General features: G+C 42.1%; 1 protein-coding gene across 1 annotated transcript in view; it reads right to left on the bottom strand.

Moving 5' to 3' along the window:
* The window catches only part of NHS (NHS actin remodeling regulator), a 348656-nt gene that overhangs the window by 42787 nt on the left and 285358 nt on the right, over positions 1 to 20511 (bottom strand). Inside the window, exon 2 of the mRNA XM_054581103.1 lies at positions 4317 to 4469. Coding sequence (XP_054437078.1) covers positions 4317 to 4469 — 153 coding nt within the window. The remainder of the gene's footprint in view (positions 1 to 4316; positions 4470 to 20511) is intronic.

Below are 20511 nucleotides of genomic sequence, written 5' to 3'. Positions count from 1 at the left end.
TAAACAGGCTCAGGGAGGCTAAGTTACCGCCAAGCTATCAGTGGTACATACCTGGCCGTAGGACCCCGCTCTTCACCACTACTTGACCTATAGTCATTGTAAGTACCTAACACACTTTCTCACTCATTAGAGCAAGACTGCTTGGGTTTGAAAGTATTTGACTATAATTATATTTTATCACATTCTAATTCTTTGAATATTGCTAATAGAATATAGAATATTTGGCAGCTTGTAAGACACTACTTTCTTTTTTACCCATATTAGGAGACAAAACTAACTACACTGATTCTCTCAGGTGACATCAGAAGGAAGCCCTTTCTCCAAAGGCTTGATAGTGCCCATTCCCCACTTTGTCTCTATCACTGTATACATAAAAATCAAGATCTCTATGTCAGCCTCTTTCACTAGAAGGAAAACAGAGACTATATTTCCTCCAGCTTTTGATCCCAGTGCCCTGTCGTGCTTGAAAGGTAGTGTGATCTCAATAAATGTTTGTTGAGTGACTGAAAGAATAACAATACTTTTGTCAAAGTCTAGTCTTAACATTAGGGCACACACCATACTGGGTATGGCCTACCCCTATCTTTTTCACTGACTGGTATGTCCTTCTCTAAATCCTGTTGCCTGTTTTCACTGGCCTCACTAATGCTGGTCCTTTTCCCCGTTGCTGTAGACAGTGTGCTTCATGCTAAATGTACCTGAGCACTATTGAGCTTTCAGGTTTCTTCCCATGTCTCATTTGGCTATCTGTGGACCTCCCTGCCTGAACTGCTGACTTTGTCCACGGTCAGAAAATGCAGTAGTGTTCCTCATCTTACTTTGGTTGGAATTCTTTAGACAGATGACTCCCATTCACAAACAGAAAAAAGTCTTCATCACCATGTAGGTAGTCTTTGCTAGAGTGCATTCACAGCCAATGTTTATCAGGAAACAGAACTAAATACATTTTTTTAAATAAATGTCTTCCTTGTTAAAGTGTCTACTTCTAGTACCACCCACATTTTTCTCTGCAAGCCTACAGTAGGCTTTTTATTAAATGAGCAGTGCAAGGAAGCTTTGACATCCTTAAATACATAACGAAATATAGAATACAGGTGTCACTGGTTAGGAAAAGGTGGAAGGAAGGGAGGAGTCCAGAGGGAGACATCAACTCGATTTCCCATTCAATTGCTTCCCTCCTATACTTTCTTAAGTATATCTCTTTCATTCACCCTAGACCAGGAGTAGGCAGGCTAGATTAATGGCTCTCTAATAATACTTTTTTTCTGGTGGTAGGGTGGGGAGAACATTTGTTTACTAGAGCCTGTCTACAAGAGTAGACTCTTGGTTCTTATTACTTTAGATGAATGGAACTTAGACCATAGCCCTGAAATTTGAAAAGGAAGGAAATATAAAATATAAATATCTCTTTATAGGCATCTAGTAATCTCTCCTTATCTTACAAACATAAACAATGACATCACTTAAAGCCATTATTGACTCTGAGTATAAAGAGTTGCTAAGAAAAAAGTGGGGGGGGGGGAGAAGAATAAGATTCTAAATAGCTTGAAATCCATTAAGGTTCTACTTCTTCTGGAGAGCCATCCCTGAAGCTCCATGGCATGATTAATGCCTTTCCTCTGAGTCGCCACTTCACTGTGTTAAAATTACCTGGTTACTTGACACCTTCCTCACTAGATCAGGAATTCCTTGTGGGCAGGGACCATACATTATAGCTCTTTGAATCACAGGTTTAACACAATGCCTGGTCCTATATACAGTTTGTTGAGGGGTTTGCTATTAAAGAGATCTTGAAGGCAGCCAATTTCTAGGTTTTGATCTCAATACTCTAGCTCCCTCCTTATAGCTTTGTTATCCACTCCCTTCTTGTGGAAGCCAGGATATTCCAGCTGTTCAAACAGATAACCTACAGGGAAGCTCACTGCAGCATTTGCTGAGCAAGGCCCTTGTCTGACAGGTCAGAATTAGTCATGGCCACCAGATGGCAGAAGTGGTATTCTGATGATCACACTACTAAGCAACTGCATTTGTTGGACAAGGTTAAAAAAAAGTCACTTTCTAATTTTAATTCTACACTGCATGTTTTTAATTCTATGATGCCTATAATTCCTGTTTATGGCTCTCTGCAGTGCTATTAAAACCACTACACCCAAGATTTGCTATTGAGACAACCACAAAGCCAGCCAGTCTGTGGAGGCAAGATGCAGCTCCAGGGCCTTCCTTCCAAACCCCAGGAGGCCCCACATCCCTCTCAGCCCCTAGGAGAAAGCTCGGAGAAAACTGATATTGGCACTTGCTGTTCCTCAGTTCTGCCATTAAGTCCAAACCTGACAACACAGTGAAATGTGATAGCTTATGAGCACCTTAATGTTATCTGGTTGAATCTGGAAAAATCGAATCGATGATGACTTATGAATAATAATAAAAGGATAAAAATAATTATGGCTAAAGGGCTAACATTAGTCAAGCTCTCTAATGATGGGATCAGAGAAAATATTTAGTGTGAATGACCACATTCCTCTGTCATCATTCTATGCCCTCAATGCTTAACCAGTTTTCTGCAGAATTTTATTCAGTTGCACAGACATTCATTGAGAACCCATTATACATCAGGTTCATGCTAAGTGCCTGGAATAAAAAAATATCCTTGCCCTTGAGTTGATCATGGATTAATGGTTAAAGATAGGCCCATAAGTTATGATATAAGCTTATAAGTGGCATAATGGGAAAAAGCACAGGATATTATGGAAAGGGTGCCTAATCCAAGCTGCAAAGGAATGGTGAGAGTGTTAGGGAAGATTTCTGGAAGGTAGTTTGCACTAAAAATTTGGTAAAGAAGACCTTCTTAGCCATGTATAATGTCAAAGTGAATGATAAGAATGCCAGAGATATTTCCAGAGAATACTGATTATCACTCTTCATTATAAGTGTCACAGTATCTGCTACTAATAACCAAGGAGAATTTTTAGCAACAATTGCATTGGGATATCAGTACATTAGCTCTTTTATTGAAGGGGGGAAAAGATTAGGGATTGGGGAAAAAGGAAAAGTCATACACATGTGAAAAAATAAGCTGAAAACAATGTCTGTCATTTTATTTCCCCATCTTGATAGTGACATTAAAATATTTTATTTGAATTTTAATAATTTTGCAAAATACAATTTTTAAAAGGACCATAGGGAATTTGGAACAAAGACATTGATTGTAGACACTATCTGTCTCCATAGCAAAAATCTAAAGGCCAAAAAAGCTGGCACGCCAACTTCTGACACCCAATTTAGGGGGATCTAAGAGGATGATGCCAGTTTTTAATCTCCTTGTCCTAATAAGAATGGGTTTAAGGCACTGAAAATTAACCAGTATAAGAAAGGGCTGTATCTTCTACCTTGACTGCTATGTGCCTATCTCCAGCTTTCTCAGGACTGTGAAAGAAACAGAAACAGAAATATTTAGTTATTTCCCTGGAACATGGTGTACAGTGAAGAGGAAAAGAGCTCTGGCAGGGGGTCTGGAGGCCTGGGGCTGGGTCCTGGCACTGTACTTAACCTGCTATGTGGGACCCTGAGCAAGTTGCCTGACATCTGTAGGCCTCCACATGCTCCACTTGTAGAATGGACCAGATCGCTGGTTCTCAACAGAAGCAGAAGAGCCCTCTGGTAGAGTTTCTGGTTGTTTGATGATTGAGAGGGAGCCAACCAAGGATGACAGCTCTCCTACAACGAATGTGCAGAACAGTCCTGAACGATGAAACAGCACCTCAGGTCCCACAAATATCCCACAAGAATTTCTTGTAAGGGTAAAGTCTAGAACCTATTTCTGACCTAATTCCCTTTTCATTATAATCTAAGGGTGGTTGGGTTTTTTGCTCATGTTTAAAATACTGTGAATGCACCGTTTTTTATGGTATATCCTTCTGCCCCTTATCCTCTTTGTTTCCCTATACTTTTTATTCAGAATGGCTTCTGATTGTCTTTACTTAATTCAAACCTACTTTGATAGGCGCAAACACCTGACTGCTTCGTTATGTCTTCTAGTGCGGTTATGCCCAGGCATTTGCATATTGCAAATATTAATATTTTTCCTTTAAAATTCTCTTCATCATCATATTTAGACTGTAATGCTACTTTTAATTATGTGTATAGGGTGTATAAGTAGGTTATATTATCCACTGATTCATTTCAGGGTAGAAAAGGGAGTGTTTCAAAGTACTCGCTCTAGCAAGGGGAGGTGTTGGGACTAATGGACAGAGAACAACTCCTGGACCTGGACAGGACATGTTTTGAATTATCTCCCCAAAAAGCCTGGGATCAGTCACCTCTGCGCAGGGCTTGCAGGCTCTGCCGGGCGTGGCGGTGCAGCTCCTCCACGCAGGGAGGCCTTGTGGTGGGGAGGAAGATGTTTCTCTGCTGGTGCCACGGTGCGCGGTAGTACACGCTCAGCTTACTCTCGATGTCCAGGTTGGATACGGCTGCAACACAAAGAGGGAAATGGAGCATTATACATCAGTAGCTTTAAACTGTGCATTTGACAGACTCTAGGCTGGGGAGGAGGATGGGGTGGAATCTGGGTGGAGCTGAAGTCCAGACTGCTGCATTTATATTGGGAACTCACTCAAGGCTAAAGAAAGGTTTGAAGTTTATAATACAGATAAGGACAATCTTGGCCCCCATCCAGGGGACAGGAAACCCCAGGACACCAACCAGGTAACTTCTCTACACCTTCATTTTGTACTCTGACAGCTGTTCATCAACCTGGACAAGCCCCTGGCCAGCCATGCTTGGGGGTAGGGGGTGGGTCCTGCCTTCCAAGAAAGCAGAGAAAAGCCCCAAGGGTGCCCCAGCTCCAGTCTCCTGGCCACAGGGCCTCAGAAACATAGTTCTACACACCTGCTCCTAATGCCCACCTGAACTTTGCCTTTTGCTGGCTCTGCTTTCTGTCTCCTGTGACCCCTGGCCCACGACCCTCACTATTTAATGTTATCCTGCCTTCCACCTGCCAACCCCATTGCCTGCCATGTTTCAAAGCATTATTCAGTTTCCCTAGTTTCATCCACAGGAAAACACAAACATTAAAGATCCCATTACATGGGTGAGGGGTGTTAAGGGAGGAAAACCACAGGGAGTGCTGGTGAGCAGAGGAGCACAGTCCTTGCAACTCATCCAAGAGGTCAGGGACGGAGGCCTCCTTTCCCAAAGCACAATAATTTACCTACTGTCTTCATGCACACACTGAGCCTAGGATGGAGATCACCCATGAGTCAAAGGGGAATTCTTATGGAAGGAGCTGTTCCTAAGCAGGAGGATTCTGATGAGGAAATTACTGCACAGAGGAACTCCTGAGCACCTGGGCAGCCAGCCAGCCTTAGGAGTGGTGAGCACTGGTCCAGTCTGCCTTATCCTCCAGACATACTATCCAGACTAGACCCCGTCTTGGGCTCACTGGCTCCTCCCAGTCTCATTGACTCTTTCTGCTTCTTCTCCTCTTTTTCCCACTGTGCGATTTGGGGACATTCTGCCCAACTGTGTATTCTTGTGCCCCAAGTAGGCTTTAGTTTCTCTCTGCTCCTTTTTTTTTTTTTTTGAGGTCTAGTCTACCATTTCACTTTGTCTGAGAAGCCATACCTGGGACAAGATACTCTATAGATAGAGCAAAAAGATAAATGAAAAAGAAGGAAGAATACTTTTGCAGAAGGGGAAGAGAAGAAAGAAAGCTGGGACAAATGAAGCCTTTTGATAATGAAACCCCCCACCTTGCCGAGTACTCTATTTATGGCAGTTATTTTTGGTTTTGCTTTTGTTTTCTAATGCAGTCATCAGTACTGTGCTCTTCTAGAATAATGCATCATACCTATAAGGAGCACCAATAGAAACAAAGACATGTTTCCAAAGATGCTAAAGAAATACCACATGGAAAGGGTCAAAGGGGCAACACCATGTCTCTGAAACAGTGTTATCCAATAGAAATTTTTGTGATGAAGAAATTATCTATAACTGTACCATCCAACATGGTGTTTGTAGCCACATTGGCTACTAAGGAATTTTTCATTTTTATTTTTTAAATTTAAATTAATTTAAATTTAAATATCCATAGTTGGCTACTGTGTTAGACAATAATAATCATAAATAGTCTGTTATATTCCCTAACCTTCAGCTACAGAGCATATTACTCCACTTGACCTAGACTTATCCTTTCTTGGTGTTTAACCTCCAAGAAGAATTCAAGCCCAAAGGTTAGTGATCCCAGGATTATCTTCCTCGGTAGGGGGTAGTACATTTAGGGAAGAGTTCTATGGGGCCAAGAATAAAGGTAGCAACTTTTCTTTCTTGAATTTTCTTTCTATAATGCCATCCCTTTCTTTGGGAACTATAAATGCTTGGGGAACCAGTCAGGAGTTCCTGAGTCCTGGAGATAAGTAAACCTAGGAGGAAGTACTGAGGGAGAAGCCAGCCTCTTCAGGCCTCAGATGAGTATGGGAGGCCTGGGGATAGAAGGGCAGGCCATATTGGGATCAGAGCTTTCCTTCTCTCAAGTGTAAAATGGGGAGAGTGCTGAAAAGAGAGGCTTTAGTTAGCTACCCTCTGAGGAACACTTGGATTCAGTGACCAGAATTGGCTAAAAAGTCAGCCTCTCCCTGGATGCAGAGGTCAACTGCTACCCAACAGGGCAGAGGTCACACCAAACCCAATAGAGGTGGCTGCAAATTCACGTGCTAGTAATAGCTGGGAGAAGGGTCAGAACAGAAAGCTTGCATGGTGGAAAGATGAGACAAGAAGTTCAGTGGTCAGTACCAGAAGAACAGCAGCTTCTGAGTGCTTCCTTTCCCAGACTCACTCCTTCAGGAAGGCAGGAGCCAGGATTTGGAGCTGGGCCCAGGTGGCTTTGGAGTAGACCAGAAAATTCTTGTAACTCTCATCTCCTCCACACCACTGACCAGAAGCTCAGAGTGTTAACTTTTGATAGCTCCTCAGAAACTGGGTCAAGTGGCCGTGACTCCTCCATTTTTGTGTGGGGAAGAGTTGAGCTCCTGCTATTTATCTCAATGTTGATCTAAAGAGAAAACTCTTCAACTCATCAGAAGTGCTTGTCAAAAACACAGATTCCTGGGCTCCAACCTACACTTCCTGAACCAAAGTTTCCAACAGAGAGGCCTAGTAATCTATATATTTGAGAAATGCTCCTAGATTATTTTTTAAGATTGTATTTCTTTATTTTTAGAGAGAGGAGAAGAGAAGGAGAAAGAGAGGGAGAGAAACATCAATGTGTGGTTGCTTCTTGCACACCCTCCACTGGGGACCCGGCCTGTAACCCAGGCATGTGCTCTGACTAGGAATTGAACCAGTGACCCTTTGATTCTGAGGCCAGTGCTCAATCCACTGAGCCACACCAGCCAGGGCTATTTTTTTTTTTTATCATCAGGCAAGTTTGAGATACACAAAACGTTATTTGATGATGCCTTGGGATCTTTCAGGAGTGAAGGGAGATGGGCCACATGTGGAAAGGGAGGAAACTGCTGAAAATGGAAACATCTATCCATCCATGGACCACTTTCTAAATATTATAATGTCCCAGGCACAGTACTAGGGGCTAGGATATAGTACAGAACAAAACCACAGAAGAATCCTTGCCTGCATGAAGTGTACATTTTCTGGTTCTGTGTGAAAATGGTTTAGGTGTGATTCTACCTGGAAGCAATAGGTTGGGAAATGTGACCTTTGGCAGATTCCTCCTGTTACAGTAGTATACAGTTCCCTGGGGATTGCTTAAGTCCTCTAGATTCTAACGGCCAGAAACACCAAAAAGATTATATACTCCTCCCTTGTCCACCTCCACCTTTCTGCAGTAGATAATCCCAAATTAAAAAACAAATTAGCATATCATAAAATAAATGTAAAGATATTGTGCCTTCGACACAACCCAGTTCTCAGTCTCTGGGTTGCTAAACTGCCTGTTGTTCAGAACTGCAGATTTACAGACACAGAGACTAATGCATGAGTTCTAGCGTGGGCAGCCAAGTCATGGTTCCTGGAAAGAACCAGCTCTCACAATGACAGCCTTCAGAGCTCAGAATCCTCACCTCTTCCCTGCCTAAAGTCTTTTCTTTATCTGCTGAGAAGCTATAATGGATTTCTACCATGCATTAACAGGTGAACATTTCACTCATCATTTTCCACAATAGTGTTTATCTCTTAGACAGGGAAGGGAAGGTAAACTCTGCGATGACTTTGCTTTCAGTTTTGTCCTTTGGTTATAGAGCATTAACTAGTATTATGTGTCTATGAGAGGCAGACAGATAGGCACTAATGGGGCTCTTCCAGGGAAAATGATCTCATTTTCCTACTTTAAAAAAATCTATCCCTGTTTCTAAGTAACAGTCCAGCAAAAGTTGAATACACTCATTCATAAGCTCGCTGCACCACTGTCATTGCAAGGCTGTCCTGTATCTTCAGGTTCACTTTGGCCCCTTTTCTTCCTTGTTTAACAATTTCACCGTGGTTAAGCTGTGCAATATAGCAGGCTTAGTACTCCCAGTAGTGTTTGTTTTCATGAATATGATACCAAGGGTAAGCAAGAAGGTTTCTCCTCTGATTGTTTGGATACCTCCAGGGATCCCTCTGTGGTAGGCAGAATTCCAGGATAGCCACTAAGATTCCTGCCCTCTCATGTATATATACTGTATAATCTCCTCCCCTTGATTGTAGGTGGAACCTGTGAATTGTTGTTGTATTACCAAGCAAAAGGGATTTTAAAATCCCCACTCAGTTGACTTTGAGTTAATCAAAAGGAAGATAATTATCCTCAGTGTATCTGACCTAATCATGTCAGTCCTTAAAAAAAAAGACAAGAAGCAGAAGAGGCGCTCTAATGCTGGCCTTGAAGAACAAACTACCTAGAGAAGGCCAAATGGCAAGTAATGATGGGTAGCCTCTGGGAGCTGAAAAGTCTCAGTCCTATAACCTCAAGGAACTGAATTCTAGCAACAAACAAGGAACTTGAAAGAAATCCCCAGACCTCAAATGAGAAATCAGTCCCAGACAAAACACTGATTGCAGCCCAGTGGGATCTTGAGCAGAAGATCCAGTTTACCTGTGCCCAGAATCATGCCCCACAGATACTGTGAGATCATAAATGGGTATTGCTTTAAGCTGCTCAGTCTGTGGTCATTTGCTTCACGACAATAGAAAACTAACACACCTTTCCACTGTTTTATCTGCTTCCCTAGAGCCAGTTGCTTGCTTTACCTAGTACTTGTTCTGTCCTCCCTTTGTTACTTACTCCCCAAGGAAGGGACAGATAACAGCATGGGTTACAATGGGAAATAGGGCTATGTGTCTCATTTTCATCCCGTACAGATGGAATAAGTTTATGTGGATGTATCGTTTCTCCTGTCCAAGGCTATAGGCTTTTGCAGAGAGCTCCAGCCATTTGCTAAGGTCTAAGCCAGGTACATTATATTCATGACACTGTCACATAACCCAAAGATTAAAGTATTGCTCCCATTTTACAAATAAGGTAACAGAAACTCACAGAAAGTAAGTAAATTTCCAAAGACACACACCTGGCAAGTGGAAGATCTGGGATTATAAACCATGTCTGGCTTCCAAGCTGCTTCTCTTTCTAAAACCAATACTGAAATAAGTTTGCCTAAACTAAGGCTGATTGGAGAGTGAAGAGGAGAGGGTTGTCTGCAACATGAAAGTATTTAGAGCTTTTCAAAATGAAAGTAAAGGATTCAGAACTGTTACTCTCTGTGTCATCCATAGTATTAGGTGTAACCAAGAACTGAGTGAATGTCTCAGAAAGTCCCCAGCACATTTGTCATATTCTGGAAATACAAACAGCACTACAAACTGCAAACTGCTGGAAGAAAATGGCATTGTAGGAAATGTCCACAGAGCAGTGAAGTCTTTATAGACTAAACTTAATTCATTTCCTGTCAAACTCTGGGGATAATGGAAGTGCCTAGACGTTGATTCACAGTAATGTATTGAAGGCGTGGATATGGTCTCTGGGTTCATCTGAAATGAGCTGACTTGAAAGTTGAGGAAAACTAATGGCTGCCACTCTCTTGGAAAGGCCAGGAGGAGACTTGAGTTTAGGAACTGTTGGGAGGGGGTAAAAATCAGGAGCACATATAATCTTGCCCCTAGCCTCTCCAGTCCTTAGTTTCCCCCTGCCCTGTTAGGACTGCTACTTGTTCAACACTGCTTTTCCTGGCTTCATGAGCCTCTTACCCCATAAAGCTTTATTACCCCTGGGAGGAGTACAAAATGTTTGTTCTTGGCCATTCTTGCCTCTTTACCTCAAGTCTCTACTCCTGCCAGTGGTTCTCTCCCCATACTACTTTTTCCTTCTCCCAGGCTCTCAAGACTTTAAAAGGGGGAAGGTGACAGCTGAAATCAAAGTTTGAATGCTATGTGTGGTAAAAAAAAAAAATTCAGAAGAATATGCAAAGTTACTCAGAAATGGAATTTCTACCCCTTCAAGGGAAGGAAGAGATTTAAAAAATGTTCTTAGAGTACTTACAGGATTAGCTACCCACATACACCTTGTTAACCTTCTTGCCCTTCCACCCATCATACCCACCCCCATAACACAGCTGTCTTGCCAGGAACACATTTCTCCACAAACCATCTACTGTGATGTCCTGTGACAGGAAGCAGCAAGGAGTGTGTTAGCACCTTAATATATTAATGAGCATCTGAAATAAGCAGTGTCACAGACATGTCACAGGTTTACTCCCTGGATCCCTGCTATGCATAAGCTAAACCTCAGCAGTTATCAGTTTGGTAAGCAAAATGAAAATCTACTCAGGGTCTCTGTTGCTGTTGCCTGAGTCCTTAGATATGTTAGGGAACTAGGGAGGGGATTTCACCAAGTGAAACCATTCATTCCCACCTCTCTTCCTTCATTGGCAACCAACCCCTTGCCCAGTCCACTTGACAGCATGGAGGGGGGAGTAGGGTAGGGAGCACTGCCACCTGTGGAGCAGCCCAACACCAGAGCCAGGGTCCCACAGCCTGTCCCTGCTGGGCTTCCTATTCTATAGAACCACAATAATTCAGACTTGTTCCCCACTATGGATGTAGCATCCAACATGAACCCCTCAGCATCAGAAAAATTTAGGGTTTGTGACAAGTTTCAGCATCCTAAAACATTCCATCACCCACAGAATAGAACATGTCTGTGTATTTATTTATATACTAAAAGGATCTAGAACAATTTGCCCATAGAAACATTCCCCCATCTTCTAAAACAAAGTGAATCTTCATACCAGAATACTGTTTAATTACTACTGTTATTATTGTTGTTTTAATGTCCAACATCTTGTGGAAAGGCCACTAGAAGCCTGGCTTCTACTTGCAGTTCTGTGCCCTTGTGCTTGTCACCAAAACGTCCTGGGATTCATGTTTCCCATATTTACAAATGAAGATTTGAACCTTCTGCTTTCTGAATTCTGCCCTGTCCAGTTTATGCTTCTGCTTTTTACCAGTCACCAAAATTAAATGAGGTTGCATCATCTACCCTGAAGGACTCAGTATTCAAGGCATGACAGGATGAGCTTGGGGTATGACCCTGGGCTCTGGGATGGAAAGCTGGGGATTCATCATAGCAGCAGTGGATCCAGAATGAGCTAGTGTACTCTTTGTGCTTCTGTACCCTCCTCTGTAAATTGGGAATTCTAGAGCCTTTATAGCACAGTTCTGAGGAGCCAATGAAATGATAAAGTCCTTGCTGTGTCACTGCTTACCAAATGTTTCCCTTCCTGGACTGGAAACAAAAGAAGACCAAGATGCCAGGATTGGGGACCAAGTTCAAAAGAGGAAAGTCTGGAACTCTCCAAGTTTCTTCTTTCTTTATTTTCCCATCTTCTTGGTGAGTGACGTGTAAAACAAAGATAAGGCCACTAGAGATCACTTTCTGATGGTGAGGGGGGCATCTTACAACCTGGAAACTGGAAAGATGGCTGCCCACTACCAGAGAGCCTTCTCTGTATGACTTCTCTGACAGGTCAGATGCCCTCAATATGTGATATATATTGACTTGGGCAGCATTCAGTGTAATGACTTGGAGATGCTAATTTTCTGAGTCATTGTCAGAGCTGCAGCACTATACATCCTCCTTAGAAGCAGTTTATAATTTATTTATTTATCTTTGGGTCATTCTGCTGCCATGTTCTACACCACACACTACCTCCAGAATGTAAGCATGTAACCATCTGTTAAAGTTCAGCTATTGTTTAAAAAAAATTCCTTTGGGCAGCTAGAACAGTCATTGGATTCTACCACTGGAAGGGACCTTGGAAATTATAGAGTTCTGTGTTTTTTCAAACCTCAGGGCACAATCCATTAGTGGCTTGTGAAATCCATTCAGCAGGTCAAGACTACCATTTTCAAAATAATGAAATAGGAGAGAGTAGAAAAATACCAAAATGCACTGCATGTAGTAAGTATTGTTTTGTGAAGCTATTGTTTCTATTATGTGTGTGCATGCAGGATTGTGATGTAAAAATGTGTTTCTTGTCTGGTAGCGGTCAGCACATTGAAAGCTACTATTTAGGCCACCATTGTCATATACTGATGAGGAAGTTGAGATTCAAAGATTTGACCCAAGATCACAGAGCCGATATTTGGCAGAGGCAAAAACAAAAGTCAAGTCTCCTGACCCTGGGTCCATGCAGTTCCCTTGGCAACCTCTTCTTCCCATGCCAACACTCACCCTGGCTGCTTCACCTTTCATCTCTTTCAGTTGTGATTTGCTACCTATCACATTTATCAGGCTGTTCTTCCAAAACAAAAACATACTTTTCTCACCTGTTCTCTAAGAAACCAGCATTTTAATTTTAGGATTTCAGAAGCATGTCACCCCAGAGAATGAAGAACAAGTTCTCTGGGGATACGGATGCCACCACCAGTCAGCAGACCTCATATCGAGGAGCACTAGTTTAAAGAATGAGAGATCAAGGCTACAAGGCAGGTGTTAGATTGAACAATAATATATTAGCGATAGTCAACTGTTTTGCTGTACAAAAACTATCTTGATAGCTCAATCTAATAATCAGATCAACTCTCAAGTTAGTTTTACCAGAGGGGCCATCATGATCTTAGATAAAGTGTTTGCTTTCCAGCAACTTGGACTGAAAATAGCCAGCCCATCACCAAATTATTACACATTTGTTCCAGCTTTCAAGGCTTTCATGCCTAAGCTTAAATCAGAGTGGTAGGAATAGGAGCTTGGCTCAACCTTTGCTTTGTTAGCCCCACGCCCCTTAAAGAGACATTGGCAGTTTTAAAAGTTTACAAACAGGTTAAAGTATAAAACAAGATAAAACTAATCAGAAATAAGGAATTTGATCTTTTAGGAGAGCCAAATGGATAGTTTAGAAATACTTCCAAGTTTCAGAAAAGGGTGAATGTCACAAATGTTTTCATTATTTGAGGAGAATCAGATGTGGTTGGTTACAGGAAAGATCATGAATATCATCCTATGGTACTCTTAGTTCCTTGAAAGCAGGGAAAAGGAAAGAGAAGATGGCACTCTGCCCACAAAGATTAATATGTTTTTAAGTCTCTTCCCTCTCACTCAAACTACAGATGTGATGTCATGAACACAGGCACCTTTGACATTCTAGGTAAGAAAGTAGAGCTGGAGTGGGAGGGGCAACTTAGAAAACGCATGTGAAATCACCTTTTTATTCAGGAGACCTTGCGCACAGCCACTGGCTGTAAGAGGAAAGGGTTCTGTTTCCAGTATGGTGCATGGGAGCCTCTGGTCCTCCTGAACAGGTCCTTGTCTTGGTTAAATTGTGAAGCAGGAAAGTAATTAGCATGTGACACCCAATTATATATGCTAATAAATCTCTTCTCTTACGTAGAGATTAGTCTCTTAAAATTTACTTAGAGATTGTTAATAACAACAGAAAATTTAAAAATTCTTACAAAAGGCCCCACTTACCACCTCCACTGCACTTAGATAAAGTGCTTACTAATTAGTATTTTTGTAGGTAGAAGTGATGCCCTATATTGGGCCAACAAAAAAAGCTATAAATACATGAACCTGCAAGCCAAAAGGAATTCTTTTCGGACTTTTCCACCCCCAAAGCCTAGACATTTATTATGAGTTCTGTGCTCTCTATAAAAGACACATAGCATAAGCTATATGAGTGCAGGATACTTAACGCATGATACGCTGAACCTGGAGTCAGAAAAGATGTGTTCTCTTGTGACTCAATTAGCCTGAGTCTAGCTGAGTCTCCAGCGATAGCTTGGGAGGTCCACTTGCCATGGTCAATGGCTCTTTCTCTCTATATCTGCTCATAGAAAACAGGCTCAGAGAAAGAAAATAAGAGTTTGGGTTTCCCCAAGACAGAAATTGAGACAAAAGTTCAGGTGCAAATAATTTATTTAGAAGGTAATGCTAGAAAACTACCAGAAGGGGGCATGGGAAAGTGAAAAACAGAAGGGAAGGAAACCAATAAAAGGTGTGCTTAAGAGCACGTTATCACTGTGGGAAACTGGGGATGGATCACATCAGGAGCCAGTGCAGAACACACACACACACACCTTAGAGGCAAGGGAGTTGGGATGTTTATCTACCACTTCCTTCCAGTCATTGGTTGAGGGCTGCCTAGGCACCAGAGCAATATTTACCTGGTAGTTTTAGAAAAGTAGGCTCCCTGACCAGAGAATGCCCTCAGACAAAGAATGCAAGCCCTAGGAGATGGAAGTCTGGCTGCTGTGCACTGAAGTGATAAGGATGAGGAAATATAGGCTGGGCATCAATAGTCTTGGGGGTTTTAGGAATGTAACCCTCACTGCATGCAAGCATGTGTATTTCAAATTTGGGATATCTTCACTGTGCAGCTAGCTAATTTTATCCTCACTTGAGGACATTTTTTTCATTGCTTTTAGAGGGAGGGGGAGAGAGAGATAGAGAGAGAAACATCGACATGAGACATATTGATTGGTTGCATGTACCCTGAACAGGGATCAAACCCACAACCTGGGTATGTGCCCTGACCAGGAATTGAACCTGTGACCTTCAGGTCTATGGAAAAATCATGCTCTAACCAACTGAACCACACCAGCCAGGGAAACAGTTGGCTAATTTTAAAAGTTCTCTAGTGCCAAAGTGGCTTAAAATAAATTTATTGTTAAAATCTCTCAGAATGGCAGTGAAGAACCCTGGTCAGATAGCTCTGGTCTGGATGCTGGGAGGACCGTGGCCTGGAGGGATGGCTGAAGGGAGGCTGACTTTTGCAGGGGCATGGACAAGGTACCCTGTCTATTCCCAGAGTCCTGCCTCCTGTGCAGCATTGAGCAGGTCACTGGACCTTTGGAGGTCTATTTTCTTCTGTTAGAGATTCAGGTTTGATAAGGTATCCTATGTTCATCTTGTACATTAGCTGCCCCAGACCTGAAATCAGCTCTATCTTCAAGGAGCCCTGGCTCCTCTCAAAGGGAAGAGGCTTTAGAGACCACGTTCTACACGCCAGGGATATTCATTGTTGCTGGGTTGTCATTGACTCTAGGCTTCTTCAATAGACAGAACTAGGAAAAAATGTAAGTTTCAGAAGGTGAAGATAAATCATGAGTTCAGACTGCTATTTCCAATTCAAATATAAGATTACAGGTTTTAATTCAACTTGATTTTATAATTGATCTCTTTTCTCTTATGCTGAAAATCTTGATTCTTAATGACAATGGCATAATTTCATATTTAAAAAGTCTCAAAATGACTACAACACAACTGATTTTAGCTTTAGATTTCTTTTTGTTTTCCTTTTGTCTTCAGGATATTTTCTACTACAAATGGACAATAAAGAATACTTTGTTTATAAGTCACATGAGATGATTGAAGGTGTTGAATACGATGATTATTGAAGGCCTGTCTATTCCTTTAGGTACATAAAATGAGAAACTATGAGAGGCTCCCAGCTTCCCAAATTTAGGTGGATCTAGTTAATAAATAACTAAATTCCATCTAAAGTTTCTGCATTTTTAATTTATAGTTTATTGAAAAAAACATATAAGCCTTCTTGTTGTTCATGTTCATCTACCCCCTGTGTTGCAATATTTAGAAAACTAGGAGCTTCTTCCCTTTCCTCCTTGTCTCTTAGAAACTCAGCCAGTGGCCCTCAGAGGAGCTGGACTGGGTTTGTTGAGTAACAGCACAGAGAAGCCCATGTAGTGATGAAGAGAGCCTTTGATCTCCAGAAGACTTGAAAACTCAAGCTCGGAGGTCTTGGCATTTATCCCAGAGATCAAACACATATGTTGGCACCTGCAGGGAAAAGGGAAGTGAACAAGCCATTTTTGAACACAGAGCATATAATGGGAACTCCATAAGCAATGGCAGAATCTACCGAAGGCCATGGACCCATCAGAAACTATGAGAAGCCTCTCTGGGGGATATCTTTACTAAGAATTTGTCTGAGTGGGCCAACCACAGGGATCAGACCACTTCACCTATTATTGACTGTGAATGAGTCCAAATACCAAAACACTAGGTTGAACCCTATGAATTTGATATTTTTCTTGGTCAAAATAGTTGTGTATTGCCCTGAACAGTGTGGCTCACTTGGTTGGGTATTATCCCACAAAGTGAAAGGTCAGGGCACATGCCCAGGTTGTGGGTTCAGTCCTGGTTGGGGCACATGCAAGAGGCAATCGATCAATGTTTTCCTCTCACATCCACTTTTCTCTCTCTGTCTTTCTCCCTCCCTTCCCCTCTTTCTAAAAATAAATAAAAATAAAAAATAAAGAAAGTATGTATTGGCAATTTCATATGGTTCAACTTTATAGCTCTTAAATAAGCATATGAGGATGCAAAAACTCAATCATCTTTCAAAATGGATGAATGACCTCCAGTTTCCCCCTCCCAGGTTCAAGGCATATCTGTCAAGTTTCTCTTCTCAGTTTGATTTTCCAAGGAGGCAGGCAGAGGTGAGAGAGGAAAGGAAAAAAATAAAAGGCAGAGGAAAGGCAACTGACTCTAGAGGGTCTCATTACAGAACAAGGGCCTCGGGCCCCAGTCATGGCTGGCGTGGTTCAGAGGTCCACCAACAGATCTCTGAGTGTGCCAGAGTCCCTGTCTAATCACACTTGGGTCTAGGAAATAAAAAGTGTCATCTCTCATTAAGTTCAAGGAACTATGCAGATGTACTTTAAGGAGAAAGGGACATCATCAGTGCCCCTCAGGAGTTTATAAACTGGTAGCCACATCAGACAGATTAGATGATAATCCCAGGTAAGATCAAGTGTGTATCCTCAGAGAGGCACAGAGTGCTACAGATTCAGAGAAATGCTGTGTGGTTCAGCAAGGAGTACAGGGAAGAGGTAACCTTGAAGAGGGGGGAGGGGTGATGGACAGGATTAGCAGAAAGGTTATAAAATGCTGGAAGAGAAGCATATGAAATTTCCATTGTTAGCAGGTTAGAAAGATTTCCTATGAGGCAACCCATTATGAAGGTTGGAAAAAGTCTCACAGTACAGGTCCCTGGAGGACCACTGCAGATAGATCAGGAGTTGTGTAATGTAAAGGGAGTCAGGCTAGTGGCCACCAAGGAGGAAGATAATACTACTTAGCAAGTGCTTGAACCAGGCACTGGGTTAGGCCCTTGATAGAGGTAATCTCATTTGGTTTGTGCAGTAAACTCAGGAAGCACATTTGATCATCTACAATTTACTGAATATGTGCAGAGAGATTAAGAAACATGCCCAGTGGCTCAAAGATTACAAATGCTAGAGCAAAGACTTGAAGTGAGTACATCTGATCTCCACTTTCTGCCTTGCTACCCCACTTTCTAACCTACACCAGGACCAGATGTCCATTTGGGAAAACAATGGTCATCCTGGAAAGGAAGACTGAAATTATTCAGTGGAGAGCCCCGGTGGCTGGGATGAAGAACCTGCTACATAATGGTGAATATCTTACTTGCTCCCCAAAACAGAGCTCAAATAAAGTTCTTTGAGGATAGAGGTGGGCTATCTTGTGTATTTTTGTACAGTCTAGGTAAGCAACAGTCTTAGAACACTGATATGTTATAGAAGCTCAAGTATGTGGGTTGAATGGATGTGTCTAAACTCCATAAATGGTTTAATCTATGCATTTTATGGCCCTTTCTGTCTCCTTTTAGTCTACCTCCTTTCTTTTCCTGATCTCTTTCCTCCCAGATAAATTCTACTCAATACCCAGCTCAAGTTGTATCTCCTCTATGAAGTCCTTCAAGATCCCCGGGCCTAGCTGATTCATTCACTCATTGAGCAATGAGTGATTAAGTGATTAGCCAAATGCCAGGTGCTGTGCTAGGCACTGGAATACAGTGGTGGACATGACAGATACAATCCTTGCCCTCATAGAACTTATATCCAGGTAGGAAGAAGGCTGGGTAATAACCGGTTAATAAGGAAGCATATAATCAGGTAGTAATAAGCACTCTGATGAAAAAACAAACAAACAGGGATGTGAGAACAAGGGTAGTGGGAGGCACCGCATGGAGGAAATGCAGTGGAGACATAATGATCAGGAAGGCCTAAGATTCTCAACTAGGTATTACAGGTACCAAGGTAAGGGAGACAGAGAAGGCACCTATCCTTATGGAGCTGGCCTCTCGTGGGATGACCTCTTACTCTAGTTCAGTGTGGTAGCCTGGCCTAGCTGGTTATTAAAGTCATTTTCTCTTCTTCCTGGGCACACAACTGGATGATATTTCCCAGCCTCCCTTGCAGTTGGGTGTGTTCATGTATTTAGGTCTAATAGTATATTATAAGCAGAAATGATATGCACAGCCCATAAAACCCTCCCACACATTCTTCATGTTCTTGATACTTTAGAAGTCATATACTGAAAATGGTAGATTCATGAGATAGAAGGAACCTAGACCATTGAACTTCAACTAGGAGAGGAGCTAGTTACCAATGAAGCAAATGTCCATTTTGGACATTATGCAAGTTAGGAATAAACCTGAATTTTATTAAGTCACTGAGATATTGGAGGTTATTTGTTGCAGCAGCTCATATTACACTAATTCACTTAAGTTACTGTATCGTTGCCATGACTACTCATTTGGCCCCTTCTAGGCCTGTGACATAGTTCCTATTGTATTACTGTTTACCTCTGTACTTTCAGTTCACTTTCCCTTCCTCTAGATCCCATCCCGTCAACTCTGCCATAGTGCAGTCAGCCACAGTGCAGTCAAAGGCTTGCTCTTCTTAGGGGAATGCTTTGATATCTTATCTGCTCACCAAAGCAGGATTCCGCTTTCACTGCTATATCTGGCCAATGGATGCTTTTATGGTCCTTTAAGTCATTTGTATTTTAGGTAAGGGAATGGTCAATGTTTCCATCTTTTCTTTTTCTCTTTTAGTTTGCTTAAAAGACACATTTTCTAGACTACTACAAATACAATCCTTATCTCAATCTTTCCCCAAATTATGATCATTTCTGAATTGGTGGGGCCAGGGTCAATATGACAGTACTACCCATACATTGTTGTAGTTGCTTATTTCCCTGTCAAACTGTATGCTTTGCAGGACAAAGTATTTCTTCTTTATATCTTAACACCAAGCATAGAATCAGGCACACCATAGGTGCCCCATAAATGCTTGCGAAACAAATAAATAAGGTTATTTAATGTTGTTAAATACTTAGTATGCTTTGGAAATAATCTGCAAAAGATTTTGTTGTTCAGAAAGCATCTCTAAAGCCAACCCCTCAATTTACATTCAGCATTAACAAAAGCTTTACCTTGAATACTAGATGCATAGAAGTCAGGCTGAATTACAGGTTGCTTCAGGGCATCCACAGAAATGCGGATTGTGCAGGAGGGCACACTAAACAGGGCTCTGCTTTCCTGCTGCTCTGCTAAGTGCTGGCTTTTTATTTTCCTTTGCTCTTTCTTCTGAATCTCTACCTTCAAATCACCTGTACAAGTCTAATGGCAGAGTCAGCCTTTGTCCTGACACACACACGTCTGTAAGTCACATACCCAGTGAAGGCTGCAAGCACCCAGCTAGCCAAAATGCTGTACTGGATCTCCCTTCAGAGCCAAACCTCAGGCAATGAATGGGTTCAAGGGAGTGACTGTGGCTAGTCCATGCTGAGATGCTTCTTCAGTAGCCTCAGACCAAGTTGGCCAACCCCACACGGACTCTTGCCTCCACAGTGACCTGTTCTAGATATCAACTTTCTTTGAGAGTCAGAGTGCAGAGCATCACTGATCAGAGACACCAAGGCTAGACCAATTTGGTAAAAGTGAGATCAGGAAAGGAATGGACCCAACTTAGTAATGACGTTCAGCAAATGTTCTCTCTCTTTTTTTAAAGATTTTATTTATTTATTTTTAGAGAGGGGGAGAGGAGGGAGAAAGAGAGGGAGAGAAACATCCATGTGTGGTTGCCTCTTGTGCGCCCCCTACTGGGGACCTGGCCTGCAACCCCAGCATGTGCCCTGACTGGGAATCAAACTGGCGACCCTTTGGTTTGCAGGCTGGCACTCAATCCACTGAGCCA

The sequence above is a fragment of the Pteronotus mesoamericanus genome, unplaced genomic scaffold (genome assembly GCF_021234165.1).
Source record: "Pteronotus mesoamericanus isolate MK-2021 breed Mesoamerican mustached bat unplaced genomic scaffold, CSHL_Meso_final contig_65, whole genome shotgun sequence".
Classification (NCBI taxonomy): Eukaryota; Metazoa; Chordata; class Mammalia; order Chiroptera; family Mormoopidae; genus Pteronotus; species Pteronotus mesoamericanus.
The sequence above is the reverse complement of the archived record's forward strand: the minus strand, read 5'-3'. Positions and strand labels throughout refer to the sequence as shown.